The sequence below is a fragment of the Takifugu rubripes genome, chromosome 13, assembly GCF_901000725.2.
Source record: "Takifugu rubripes chromosome 13, fTakRub1.2, whole genome shotgun sequence".
Classification (NCBI taxonomy): Eukaryota; Metazoa; Chordata; class Actinopteri; order Tetraodontiformes; family Tetraodontidae; genus Takifugu; species Takifugu rubripes.
This window is the reverse complement of record NC_042297.1, coordinates 17,244,297-17,257,904: the sequence shown is the minus strand read 5'-3', so window position 1 is coordinate 17,257,904 and position 13,608 is coordinate 17,244,297. Positions and strand designations below refer to the sequence as shown.

Below are 13,608 nucleotides of genomic sequence, written 5' to 3'. Positions count from 1 at the left end.
TTAGTAAGGCGTCTTCTAACCCATCGTTCCAGGCTTGTTTTCCCACCCTCTTTTATAGATTTCACGAATATTTAAAACAAACACATTCGTGATCCTACAAATAAACTAAGTTTAGTTTAAATTTTCTTCAAAAGCCAAATTCATTTTGGCAAACACTCGGTACGCTGGTATGCGTAAATGATACGCAACTCTCGCGCGTCGGTAAACAAACCACTTCCTCCAACGTACAGCAGCTATTATGTACATTACTGGGCTGCCAGCAGAGAGTGATGGGGTTTGAAACTTTGATTCTTCTATGCACCATAACATGTTATTGCCTGGCACAAAAACCAGGAAATGTTTCATCTCCAAACATCATCATCATGCTCATGGACGACGTAAGTTCTCTTTTTTCATGTGACGCCGTGATTTTAAAGAGACTGGGCTTTCTTATCGTGGCCTCCGAACTTCTGTGAGCAAACCTTGGAGTGCGTCAACACCTGCACAGTTTCTGCCTCCTAACTTGAATTACCGTCTCCTTTTCTTATGCTCTTCAGATGGGTTGGGGAGATTTAGGAGCGTTTGGCCAGCCCTCTAAAGAGACCCCCAACTTGGATGCCATGGCTGCCCAGGGCATGCTGCTTCTTAATTTCTACACTGCCAATCCTCTGTGTTCACCCTGTATGTCTGGAAAATACAATAAGATTCTTACTAAGGGTTATTTTTATCTTCACTAAAGTATTTTTCGACTTGAGTTGGCTGAGCTATCACAACACTGCATATCAGAATAATCTTAGACATGTTTTGTGACATAAGGCGCCCACAAAGCACAATGCGTCGTGAGTAAAAATTTGATTCTTTGATTCTTTTTTTTTTAAACAACAGCCAGAGCTGCACTTCTGACTGGGAGACTGCCTGTGAGAAATGGTTTTTACACCACTAATGGTCATGCTAGAAATGGTATACATTGTTTTTGCATTTATCTCTTTTTTTTGTCTTGGCTATGTTCTGAATTAATGGAAGGTTTGAAACATTTAATACATTGTCTTATCTTCTAAAGCATACACTCCACAGGAAATAGTGGGAGGCATCTCTAAAGATGAAATTCTATTACCCCAGATGTTGAAGAAAAGGGGCTATTTCAACAAGATTGTTGGTAAATGGGGAGTATCTATCTATTGAGCGATCTACCTAACAACCTAGAGTCTAGATAAATAACACGTTATGATATTTGCTCATATTACTCACTGTCACACCTACTTTAAAGCATTTGGTCCTGGACTTTATTTCCCTAGTACATTGTTTTTAAAGCAAGAGCTGATTTGATTTTACCCTCTATATTTGCTCTGTGATGATGACTGGTTTGTTATTCGCACCGTCGTGCAGGCATCTGGGCCACAGACCCCAGTACCTGCCTCTGGAGCATGGATTCGATGAATGGTTCGGGGCACCAAACTGCCACTTTGGGCCCTACAACAACAGCGTCCGACCCAACATCCCCGTCTACCGCAACTCTTGGATGCTTGGCAGGTAGTGTCACACCTGAGTGCTAGATATACGTACCAGCAGATAGAAAGCTATAATCTATTAAAAGAAAAATCCACTGACTCAGAGGAATTTGTCTTGCTGCTGCACTTGATGATTTGAGTCTCTCCCCTCCTCTTCTTTCTCTGTACCAGCTGTGCTTGTGTATTCCATTTTCCGCCCATTTGTTTTCCCCAAAACAGCCATATGCGTATTCAGGGTCATTGGAATTGGCAGCCTGGCATGTTTCTCGCTTAGCTGTGGGTTTAATCAGCGCTGCATACCTGAGCCCTGGACAGATAAACACACACTGACAGACACACACATCTACACGCCCTCCAGAGACAGCAGGTTGTGTTGGCTGTATGCTGAGACACCTGGAGGAAGCGAAGCATAGGAAAGAAGGATGCCAGTCACTGCTTCCCTCCTCGCTGTGCCACGCTTCAGCAACGCCTCATAACAGTTCCCTCTGCTCATCTCAGCTGAGGTTTCCCTAAATACATCCTCCGACTAAAACACACTGAGAGGAAAACTTTCTTCCATGCTAGCCACAATCGATTTATGCACACATTTTTAATGAATATTTGACCTGAAACCTCAGACAAACTCTCTCATTTTCCAGGTACTATGAGGAGTTTAAAATTGACAAGAAGACCGGGGAGTCCAACCTCACACAAATGTACTTGCTGGTAGGTTGTTGCTCACCTGCTTCTGTTTCAGGTGTTAAAACTTGCCATCAGTAGCATATCGTGTGTAAGAAGTGGAGTGTTAATGTTAGCTAAAGCTTCTTGATTATCTCTGCTGCCTACGTCAGCCCACCCACTCTGTACCTAAAGGGATATATTTGAGAGGTATAATATGGCATCCGAAGATGAGGATGGATGCGTCAAGCACAGCTTAGTGAAGCTAATATTAGCATGGTTGATGTAGCTTATATCTCCTGCAGAATAAATCCTCACATTTCAGCTCTGCCTCATACCAAAGTTCATAAATTCCATCACCTGCTTCCTGTCTGTTAATCATAAAGTGGAATCGAAATTAAAGTAGTTTAAAGCAAAATTTGGATAAATTGCTGTTTTTATTGCAACTGTGTGTCGGTAAAACTTAGATGGCAGAAAATATGACACATTTAAGACTAAAATCCCCTGGTTTGTTTTTGTCTGTCCCACTGTAGGAAGGCCTCGACTTCATACAAAGTCAGGCAGAGGCCCAGAAACCGTTCTTCCTCTACTGGGCCCCTGATGCCACCCACGCCCCCGTATACGCCTCTAAAGACTTCTTGGGGAAGAGCCAACGTGGACGGTATTCAATCCATCGTTGAGGGACTGTTTTATTCTATAATTATTATATTTAAGTAGTGATTATCCATGTACTGCAGGTACGGCGATGCAGTGATGGAGCTCGACTACAGCGTCGGACAGATCCTGTTGTTGTTGCGCCGTCTGGGCATTGACAGCAATACCTTCGTCTTCTTTACATCAGACAACGGAGCTGCTTTAATGTCAGGCCCAAATGAGAGTATGTGCTCCCCTAGAATTCTTTAATGTCTCTGTTTGTGGTGTGTGTGTTTGTGTGTGTGTGTCTTCACTCACGCGCGTGTGTGCATGCGGTGCTTGGGATTTGGTGTTTTCACACTTGTACTCCCTCAGGTGGCAGCAACGGGCCGTTCCTGTGTGGGAAGGAGACCACGTTTGAAGGAGGCATGAGAGAACCTGCCATCGCCTGGTGGCCCGGACACATCCGGGAGGGCACGGTGAGAATGTCCCTTCCAAAGAGCACTGAGAAAAATCCTGGACCGACATTAGCGCAATCCCTATCCTTCTACCGAGAAATGAGATTAAAGAATTTGCCCTCTATTGTCGCTGGCTAATTTTCTAGCTATCAACAGGTACCAGGAGCTGAAACACTTTTCTGTAGGTTCAGAGTAAACAACTGGCTGTTTGGCTAATCTTCTCTCCGCTGTAATTGTTGCTTTTCCATTTCTTCGTGTATCATTTACCACTTTACACGTGCGAGCTCTTTTGTGGACGTAACGGGCTAATCTCAACTGTTCTTCTGTGGGGAGACTGAAGTCCACAAAAGGAAGATGATGAACAGTCCGATTGCGGCCGCGGCCCCCGCGGGAGTTCCTTTTTTCACAAAAATGCTGGAATTAATGCCCTAAACTCTCTTTCCCTCTCCCTACTTCATCATCATCCCACCAAATTTAACCCCCCACCCACGCCGTGAACCTCTAAGCCTGTGCGTTCTGCAAATGACTTTTAATTGTATTAGGGGCAGCTGTGACACAGGGCTGTGACGCAGAGAGATTTGGTGGAGGAGCGCGCGGAGGCTGCAGACGGCAGTAAGCCTTGCCCCTGGCTCATCTCACAGGGGTGTGCTGGGGCCTGATAGCGCAGCGGAGTAGCGAGGGAGAGGGGGATTGGGAGCGTCTTAGGCAGCTAATCTGTTTGTGTGTTTGCTGAGGTTGGATTGAGCTGTAATGAGGACTTCAGTATCTGAATATGCCAGGCGCTGGGGATAAAGGGACGGAGGGACGGCGGGGAGGGTGGAGGGAAGGAAGCGAGGAAGACGTGAAAGGGACGGCGGCTGGTGCAAAGAGGAAGAGTCAAGACGCGGGTGCCGCCACAGTGCCAGGAATGCTGGCACCTGTACCTTATTGTGAATCATATGATTTTCATATATATCAACACCTTCTTGATTGCATAAATGTGCGCAGTTTGTCGCATTATTAGGAAAAAAAGCGGCTTATACTTTGATTATCGCAGCATGATCATCAAAACACACTGATCCATCAAACCGCCATCAAGGAGTCAGAACTCCACAGGTAGTGTTGATTTCGTACTGAAGTATGTCTGAGTGTGTTGTTAAGGGCTTACCTGAGCATGCTGGGATAATAGAGGCATTTCCATCGTCAATAACACCGCACCTCCGAGCCTTTCATTTTAGATTTGATTGAAATGTGTCCATAACCAAAGAGCGACACAAATGATTTGACGCCAGGCAGTATTCCAGCACCTACGATTGTGTCTGTTGGCTTGGGTCTATGTGTGAAATATCGCAGTTTAGAGAAGTTAAAGAGGTTGAACAAAAACTTTGAATGCATCAGAACATCTACTCTGCAAGTATTAGACCCTCTGTGAAGCTACTTTGTTACCGCCACAACACTGATACTTAAGCCTATAGCTGTGTTGGTAGGGAGGATGAACCACTGATCTGTGCCTTTTAAGTCCTTTATCTCTCGTAGCAAAAAGCTGGAGATATGTAATTGTGCAGGCCCCAAAGTTTTTTTTTTTTTAAGAACTGTGGTTCTGTTTTTAAGACTACCGTGTGAGGTCAAACTCCAAGTTAAAACATTTTAAAAGCATAATGTATTTTTCAAGGTTATTTTCTCAATTTTTCCAAGGGTGCGGGAGCCTAATGGAATGAGAGGGGCATTTTCAGCATTCTCCTAGTGCCGGGAGGTGGGAAGGGGCGGTGGCCTTCAGAACAAAGATGGGAAGGTGGGTGGTGGGTGGGTGTCGGGCATCGCAATCCCCTTTTGTTGCATTTTATCAGACAGCAGACACACAGGGAGAGTGGCAGGGACAAGGACAGAAGGACTGCCTCCTCTGATAACCACCGTCACCACTCAGCACGGGCAGAGGCGAGAGAAAGTCGGTGGAAGGAGAGCGAGGCATTAACGGAGACTGATGACTCAGTCATAAAGCCAAGAACAAAAGGTGACATAATGAAGTTTGACAGGGACACTGAAAGGGAACGGAGTTAATAAAGTCGAGAAATAAAAGATGCATCCTCGCGAGAGGAACCCCACTATCAGGTCTGGAACGCGGGAGTTTCTGGTAATGAGCATTATTAGCAGCAGAATGTCAGGTTGTATCGCTCAGTCTTGTTTTCTATTTAATGGTTTGCGTGAGAGGGGTTTAAAAAAAAAAAAAAATGAGGTGAAGGAATAAATCTGTTAGAAAGAGTCTGGATGTGCGGATGGATCATGGAATGCGCTGCAAAGCCTTTTCTGCGGCTCGTTCTGTGGATACAGGGGAAGGGGGGGGGTAAAAAGATTCATTTCTGCGCCGAGGAGCTTGTGTGCATTAGTGTGTGCGTCCGCATCTGTATGTGTGCAGGCTGCCGATAGAAGCGCGGCGGCACACGGCGGTGCAGCTGCGCAGGCCTGATAGTGCTATCTGATTGTGAGCGTGCCTTCTCCCTCTAAGGCCCGCTCAGGAGAGAATGGAACGGAAGATCAAGGATGACAGCGAAAAAATGGCATTTTATCTGAAAATAGTTCAAAGTTTATAAATAAAATAAAGCTTTTTCACTGGGACTGGCAGAAGGAGATAAAACAGCCATTCGCTCTAGTTCCAGCCGCCTGTTTGCCGGGGCCTTGTCCTCTCCCTGCTTCCTCCCATCGTCGTCTTCTTCACCCTCCAAATAAAAACTTCTTCAAAAAGAGATGTTTGGAAGGCTTTTCTAATAAAACTCCATCGCCAAGGAGACGGCTGTAGCGCACCTCCTCCCTAGACTTGTCACCTGTAGCCTCACATCCGATCAGCCTGTAGTAACTGGGTTGTTATCTGGTTCAAAAAGACAGATCCTGCAAGTGTGGGCCGCTCAGATGCTCCATTCTGGACACTGAGCAGAATCACATGATTGACGTTTTTTGCTCCTCAATTTTCAGAACTGCAGTTTTTTGAAAACTCATTTTTCAGTGTTTCTTGTGCAGGTGAGCTTCCAGTTGGCAAACGTGATGGACCTGTTCACCACCAGTCTGGCTCTGGCAGGCATGAGCCCTCCTGATGACAGAACCATTGACGGAATGGACCTGACACCAGTCCTGCTGCATAACACTGTCCTGAACAGGTGAGTGCATGTGTGGTTCTAACACCGGGTAAAGAACTTCCTGAGGGGCCGGTGACTGACCAGAAGAACTATGCTCAGTCACTCTTTACTGGAAGGTTTTGGAGGCTTTTGCTGTGTGATAACTGGGGGCTTTGAGGATTTTTTTCCCCCTGTCACATGTCAACTTCATATTTAATGATTGCTAACTATATCTCTCCAAATCATTGAGAAGTGAGTGCATTAAACGGCATTTTTAGCTGCTGGTTATCTTTCCACGCCTGACTTTTTTCACTGAAACGACTGTTGCCATCAACTTTGTCGGCCTTTTTTGATTCTTGGTTTCCGCCATCCTGCTTCGTTAAGCCTGACCGGTATTTAGGAATAACGGTAGCAGCGTGATAATCAGCTCATGAAAACTTCTGATATTCTCTGTCTGCATTTGCCGAACAGGCCGATCTTCTATTACCGTGGGAACGAACTGATGGCCGTGAGGCTCGGCCAGTACAAAGCGCACTACTGGACCTGGAGCAACTCGTGGGAGGAGCTGAAGAAGGTGAGACCCATTCATGTTTCTCTTCTGATGTGCACCATTACACCCTCCCTCCCTGCTCTTCCTTCCGTCTAATCTCAGTCAAACACACAACCCCTGTCACTGTTGGTGTTATCGTGGAAAAAAGGGGCTCATCAGCTGACTGCTGGGTATATCAGAGTGTAATGAATATTAATGAAGAGCCCCCACGTCAGCAAACTTGCATCATTCATCAGCCAGCTCGCTTGTTTGTTTAAACTCCAGCAGAGTTCTTCTTCGTCTTCATTTCCATACCGACGTTCTTTAATCACAAAGAAAGGAAGATGGAAAGTACAAATATCTCTTAGTGTAATCACATCAGCACGCTGGTGATTAAATGTGCGAGGAAAATTGTTAAATGCGATGCAGAGGCAGGCCGGCGTTGCTCCTCCTCCCCCGCTCTTTTCGCCTGTAAAAACATGTCCTCCCGTCCTCCCTCCACGGCTCTGGCTTTCCCGCGACTCGGTTTGTTTTATGCCCCATCGGTCGCTTAAATTGCTCTCTCCTTCAGGGCCGCTGAATCAATAGCAGCCTCCTTTATCAACTCATGTGAACTGAAGTGGAACTTCACAAATAATGGCTTCTGATTGCCCGCGAGTCGCACATCGATTCGCGCGCGGATGTGGACGCGAGGGAGGCAGGGAGGGCGAGACGAGACATCACATGGGCGCGTCCTCGGTGTTTTTGATTGTGCTTTATGGAGCAACAGATGATGAACTGTGACCCAAGCGTGGCGTTATTTTATCAACCGTCCGGCTGATGCAGCCTGTAATAGTCGCTATAAGCATGAATAATGCAAGCAGATGCTTGTATGCAGTCAGACTGAGTTTTTCTTACCAGGTAATAAAGGCTTTTTTTCCCCAATTCCCTAGCATGTGTAATAAATGCAAGTATAAATCTAAACACGTTTAAACTGACAGGCTGTATAAAATTATCGGCAAAAAATGATGATGCCTTAAACGTGAATGTGAAGCACTTGTTCCAAACACTCATCAAAGCTGTTCGGAGCATCTTTGGCCATGAACAGAATGATGTGTGTCACATCGGTTTCAGGCTTCTGTTTCCGCTGTACGCACATCTGAAGTCAAACAACCCAAAAAAAATGTGCTCAAGCTGGTTGAATACTGGGGAAAAAGGGATATTATGTGGCCTGTAGAAATACCGGTAACTAAATAGAATGAACTTTGATAAATGAGGGTGGGTAGAGTCACCCTTCTGCTGCAGCTCAACCATGTAGAAAATAATGATTCTTTTCCTGTAAATAGACATTGTCAAACTCTCAAAAGGTTTTATTTGTGGATGGTTCGGTGGCCTTCAGCAGGACTGAAACCCTGTTGAATGTTTCACTGTGATTGAATGAAGCCTGAAGAATGGCTTGTTTTCCACATGCAGTGGGTTATTGACAAGTCGAAGTTGAATCCTGAAAAATCAATGCAGGTTCAGATTTAAAAAGAAAAAAATGCACCAACCGTGTTTAAACATGTTTTTTTTTCTCTGCTTGGATTTGAAGTAAGGAAGAATACACAAATATTTTCAACTGAAAATAGAACATTGACGTAAATTAACGCTGTAGTCGGCAGAATGAAGCGCTAAGTGATGATGTAGTTAGACCAGGTTTGATAAAGATAAAAATCTAAAACGTGCTGGACAGATCTTTAAAACTTTTACAAACTGTCCTGCAACTATCTCCATCACCCTCTTATTCTCCTCCCTCTGGACCAAAGTAGAGATATTCTCCCAAATCTTTAACGCTGCCTCTCCTGCTCCCGCCTTATCTTGTAACAGTGGCAGCTCTGCGGCCGCCTGAACGCAGCCTGGTTGTGTCCCAGGCATTAATGTCAGGGGAGATACGGCGTCCTCGCTGTTATGTCGCGGGTACCAGCGACGGAGCCGCTCAGATACACACAGCGGGCCTTTTCTGGCTGCGCTAGGATGACTTTTTATCTTTATTTCTAAGCTGTCGGCTTCTGCAGACACGACACGTTTGGATGAGAGGAGGCTCTGCAGGGCATGAGAGGAGCCCCCCCCCCCCCCACTCACTCTTCTATATGTACTCCGAGACGCTCCATCAAGTGAGCAGCGTCTTACAGATGAATGCTTTCTCAATCTTGGTTCTGCTCATCAAAAAAAAAGTGTCTGTGTGGTGGGAAAAGATCTCAAGGGGGATTTTGGTGTGAAGTTAGAGCGTCGTCACTGTCGGCTGCTTTGTGACGCAGCTGCAGAGGCTGCGTGAGGGAGCTGTTGGAGATCAACTCATTCCAGGAAGGCAAAAACCCAGCATTTGTTCTGACTCAAACAGAGTTTGTCTAACCCGAGTGAAATGTTTGCATCGCTGTTGTGAGAAAAAGGGGGGAAAACACTTGGATTTGGTCTGTTTCTGTGTCTTCCAGGGTATCAACTTTTGCCCGGGACAGGAGGTGCCAGACGTGACCACTCATGAGCAGAAGGAGCACACAATGGAGCCGCTCATCTTTCACCTGGGGCGTGACCCAGGGGAAAAATACCCCATCAGGTTAGCTCGCCGCCGCCGAGCGCTCGGAGATTAGAGCAAATGTTAGAAAAGAGAATTAAATGTGAGAGATCAATGACGATTCACCGGCATGAGAACGAGAGCGGCGGATTGATCAGCACAGCCAGATTGAACCTGATTACACCCTTCTCTGTGTGATTGTAAACAGCTCCTCACAGATTCCTATCTGCCCCCTCCCTTAACAGTTAAAATTGCAGGATAATTGGTTCAGGTCTAAATTAAGAGTGAGTGCTGTTTATTTTATTTTTTTTGACTGACTGAATCCCTGAGAAGATGAAGTTGCACTATAGGAGAGACTGACTGAAGCTGAGGAGCTTCACTACACAAGGAACCAAAGTCAGAGGAGCATCTTCTAGTTTTGTGCATTTTCATTGGCAATAATGCTGATTGCTTTGATGGGGAACTATTTTCTGCTATTGCTTTTTTTTGGATGTGGTTTTTTGTTTGGTTTTTTTCCCTCATCTCCCTCAGCCAGCTCGCTTGTTTTTTGCCCCAGCCTCATCACCTTTTTGCCTCTTGCTCAGTTTAAGAGTGAGATTGAATGATAAATCATTAATGCTGTTTTTCTGCGGGCCACCTTTTTAACATTAAACCCCATCAGAATCCAATCAGTATGCAGCCATGTGTTGTGCTGAGTAAGAAATACCCTGTCCTGTTGGGCTCTCTGACCTTAACCACCCCCCCCACGGTGACCTCTGTGTATCCACTCTCACCTGCTCTGTCTGTCACCACCATTTCTCCACCCCGCCTTGATCGGCTGGCACTCGGCATCCCTGCGCACACAAACGCGTGCGTTTGTGTCCGTGCGCTGCTCGGTCCCCCAGCTGGACCGACTGCCCGGCTGTCATTAATCTCTGTCTGCAGCTAAAGAGCCACTTAAGATGATGTAGGGCCCGTCTCTGCACATACCTCCATACTGTTGCAGCGCCTGATGCAGCCAAGAACGCACATGTTTATAATTCCTAATCCAGAACAGTCACTATGGAATAGTGTAGATTATTATTAGGGCAGTAGAAGGTTGAGGACGGATGGTAAAGTCTTAAATCTGTATGATATGGGTTGATCAGGTAGCTCACTAAAGATGATTTCTAATCTATTATTGCACAGTACAATGTCAAGAGTTATGGTGTGCGGTATTATGGCATTAATAGTTTTATGTTAATCTAGCTACTGTCTATCTGATATAGTGCTATAAAATAACACCACAGATGTTTGGGATGTAGACTTCAGCCCCTCGGGGATCTGAGATTAACACACCAGTTTCTTTTTTTACCCCCACCATCCACCTCAGCGTGTGTCCCAGGGGCACCTGGCCGTTCAGTGCGCGTCCCCAACCCCAAAGCACCGTAGGAAGCCCCCCAGCACGGGCCGGCCTCATCTGCTGCTGACACCGAGCTCCTGTGTCCCCAATCAATAGTCCTTACTGAAGTGCTCAATTTCCACCAGGGAGGAGACTGTGTGTGTGTGTGTGTGTGTGTGTGTGTGTGTGTGTGTGTGTGTGTGTGTTGGGGGGGTGTAGGCAGGACAGATGTATTTGATTGTCTCCTCAGTTATCCACCTTCTGCTGCTCTGTGTGCTCGCGCCTGTGTGTGTGTGTGTGTGTGTGTGTGTGTGTGTGTGTGTGTGTGTGTGTGTGTGTGTGTGTGTGTGTGTGTGTGTGTGTGTGTGAGAGAAAAAGAGCTCCACGAACAGTGTTATGAATCAGTAATCAGAGTGGTGACACACCTGAGCAATGCCCCCATCCCCCTTGGGTGCCATACATTATAAATCAAAAGACTTCATTTGCATACCGCCTGCTTATTATTCCAGAATTTGCCTCTCCACCAGCAGACTAAGGGTTATAATCATGATAATGAGCTCTGCTGACTGTGGGCTTTTTATTATTTGTTTGCAGAGGAGCGCAAACAAATAATATTGTTACTTTATGATTTAGGGTCCTGCACTGTAAGATTTACTGTCGAGTGAAAAACAATAGGAGCTTTCTGGCCGCGGGCTTTTGCTTTCTTTGGAGACTGGTGGGAAGAAACTTTAAACACTCGCTTTAACGCCGCCGCACCGGTCCAGGGATGCACTGCTCTGCTAGGAACACGAATGCGTCCACAACATGCTAACAGCAGTTGTGCTAAAAGGATCTGAACTGGAAATGAGGATATTCAATTTGGGGATGAACAAAGACTGCATGCTCTGAGCATGTCCCGTGTTCCCTCTGACATACCGACCTCTGATGTCACAACACCGCGCCGCGTGATGTCCATAGTCCAAGAGCATTTTTGAATCTTCTTTAGACTTAATTAAACTCAAATCCATCTGAAAGCTACAGTCTAAGGAACCGCTAAGTTTCCCTTTAATCATTTGCATAATCACTTATCACAAATAGATCACAGCAGTGATCTCTTGTTTTTGCCCCCTGCTGATTTCGATCAGTTTAATGTGAATGTTTTATTTTTAACCCAGGAGAGTAATTGGGATTTTGCCTATCAGCCGGGGTCAGAGCGAGCAGTTAGCTCATGACGAATGCGGTGCTTCGGGAGAGAGACTAATTGCAGCCGGCGCACTACCAGTCGAGTAATTGTGGGGCAAAGTAAAGAGTGAGACTATCAAGAAAAGGAGCAGGTGCTGGCTGATGGAGGAAGCCTTGCTGCCCTGTGGGAGATCAATGGAGGGTGGGGGTAGGTGTGAGCTGGACAGGGCCTGGGGTTATTACTCTAATTGACACTTCACCTCACACACATGCACATGGTCCCCGGGGGCCAATCAGAGGGCTGGGTCTGCATCGGAGGGAGGATGGAAGGCTGGCACAGGTGCTGCTGGCGAGCGTATCAGGGGTGTAATTGCACTGCTGATATTTGTCCTTCCGTGTGTCACGCCACCAGCCGAACACTCCCCCCCCCCCCGTACACACACACACACGCAGATGTGTGCACACACAGCCCATTAACCCTACAGGTCCTATTGAGAGGAGCGTTCCTTTGAAAGCCTTCAGGGCCTCTGTGTTTTACACACTGAATATAATAATGCACAGAGGTGCTGCTGCTCGCCGCCGTCCAGCCGCAGTAATTGAGAGACAGGGGATGAGGACAGAGGACAGAGGGTAACACGGCTCACCGCGCTCTCCCAGAGGACGCTCAGGTGGACTCAAGAACGTGTCTGTTTTCCCCGCAACATTACCAAAGACACATTAAGGAGCATCTGTGTACATCTGTGGTAATTTGTGTGTGAGACTGTGCAAGGCGATTATGCTGCTTATTACCATGAATGTATAATATCAACTTTAATCCTTGACAGGCTTTCAGACTGTCCAGAGTTTTACTAAGGGAAGCTGACTGGGTGCATTGTCTGCTCTCAGTGTTTTAGCCAAAGAGTACCAGGACGTGCTCAGCTGGATCTCACCTGTCGTGGAGGAGCACAGGTCCACTCTGGTGGCCGGTATCCCTCAGCTCAATATGTGCGACGTGGCTGTGATGGTAAGCTTTACTGGTTTATTGCAACTGTTTTGCCCAAGTCCATGGAGCGAGAGCAGGATCCGCGTGTTTGGTTTCTGGCTGGGAGCCTGCAAAGCCAGCCAGCATCGCTTTGCTCCATCTGTTGTCTTCATCACACGTTCTTCTCAGTTTAAAGCAGTTGATACTCTCGCGTTTCCGTCTCACTTCTACTCGCTCTATAAACATTGGACATCATAGAGTCACCTTTGGCATTCTTATTTAACAGTTATAAATATAAATAAGACACGCGTGGTCTTTGTTATTTTTGTAGCGCCTCTGTAAATTAATATGTTGTCTAACATCGCCCTCTTGTGGAGGGAGAGGTAAAGGCAGTTTGAATCACTCAATATAACAATCTGAGGTTACACTGACATCGGTCTCTCTTTTTGTGTCTCACACATACGCATTCGCAGTTGGGAAGATGGGGAGAGTCTATGGCTGTTTATTTTATAAAAGCTGATTTGTCATCGCTGCTTATTTTTATCTTTTTGTTGCAGAACTGGGCCCCGGCAGGCTGTGAAATGTTTGGCAAGTGTTTGAAAGTCCCCAGTTCTCAGCCCTCAAAGTGTGACTGGCCACATTAAGAACCAAAACAAAGCATGAAGATGCCTTTTTATTTATTCCCTTTTTTATTTTAAGCATTTAAAAAAGGAACAAACCCTAATAAAAGTGTTTTACATTACTTG

At 46.1% G+C, this 13,608-nt stretch overlaps 1 protein-coding gene across 3 annotated transcripts; it reads left to right on the top strand.

Moving 5' to 3' along the window:
• The first annotated feature begins 181 nt into the window (after positions 1-181).
• galns (galactosamine (N-acetyl)-6-sulfatase) lies at positions 182-13,605 on the top strand. Of its 3 annotated transcripts, none has more exons than XM_011610121.2 (14): positions 182-451; positions 537-660; positions 865-939; positions 1,040-1,142; positions 1,366-1,509; positions 2,126-2,192; positions 2,678-2,805; positions 2,882-3,021; positions 3,153-3,256; positions 6,227-6,363; positions 6,793-6,895; positions 9,301-9,422; positions 12,787-12,904; positions 13,420-13,605. In XM_011610121.2, the coding sequence occupies exons 2-14, from the start codon at positions 537-539 to the stop codon at positions 13,504-13,506; spliced, it is 1,452 nt and encodes a 483-aa protein (XP_011608423.2). In that variant the 5' UTR covers positions 182-451; the 3' UTR covers positions 13,507-13,605. The 3 variants fall into 3 exon arrangements, with proteins under 3 accessions (XP_011608423.2, XP_029702022.1, XP_011608422.2); XM_011610120.2 differs by having other exon boundaries at positions 183-377; XM_029846162.1 differs by lacking the exon at positions 537-660 and having other exon boundaries at positions 182-377.
• The last annotated feature ends 3 nt before the right edge of the window (positions 13,606-13,608 follow it).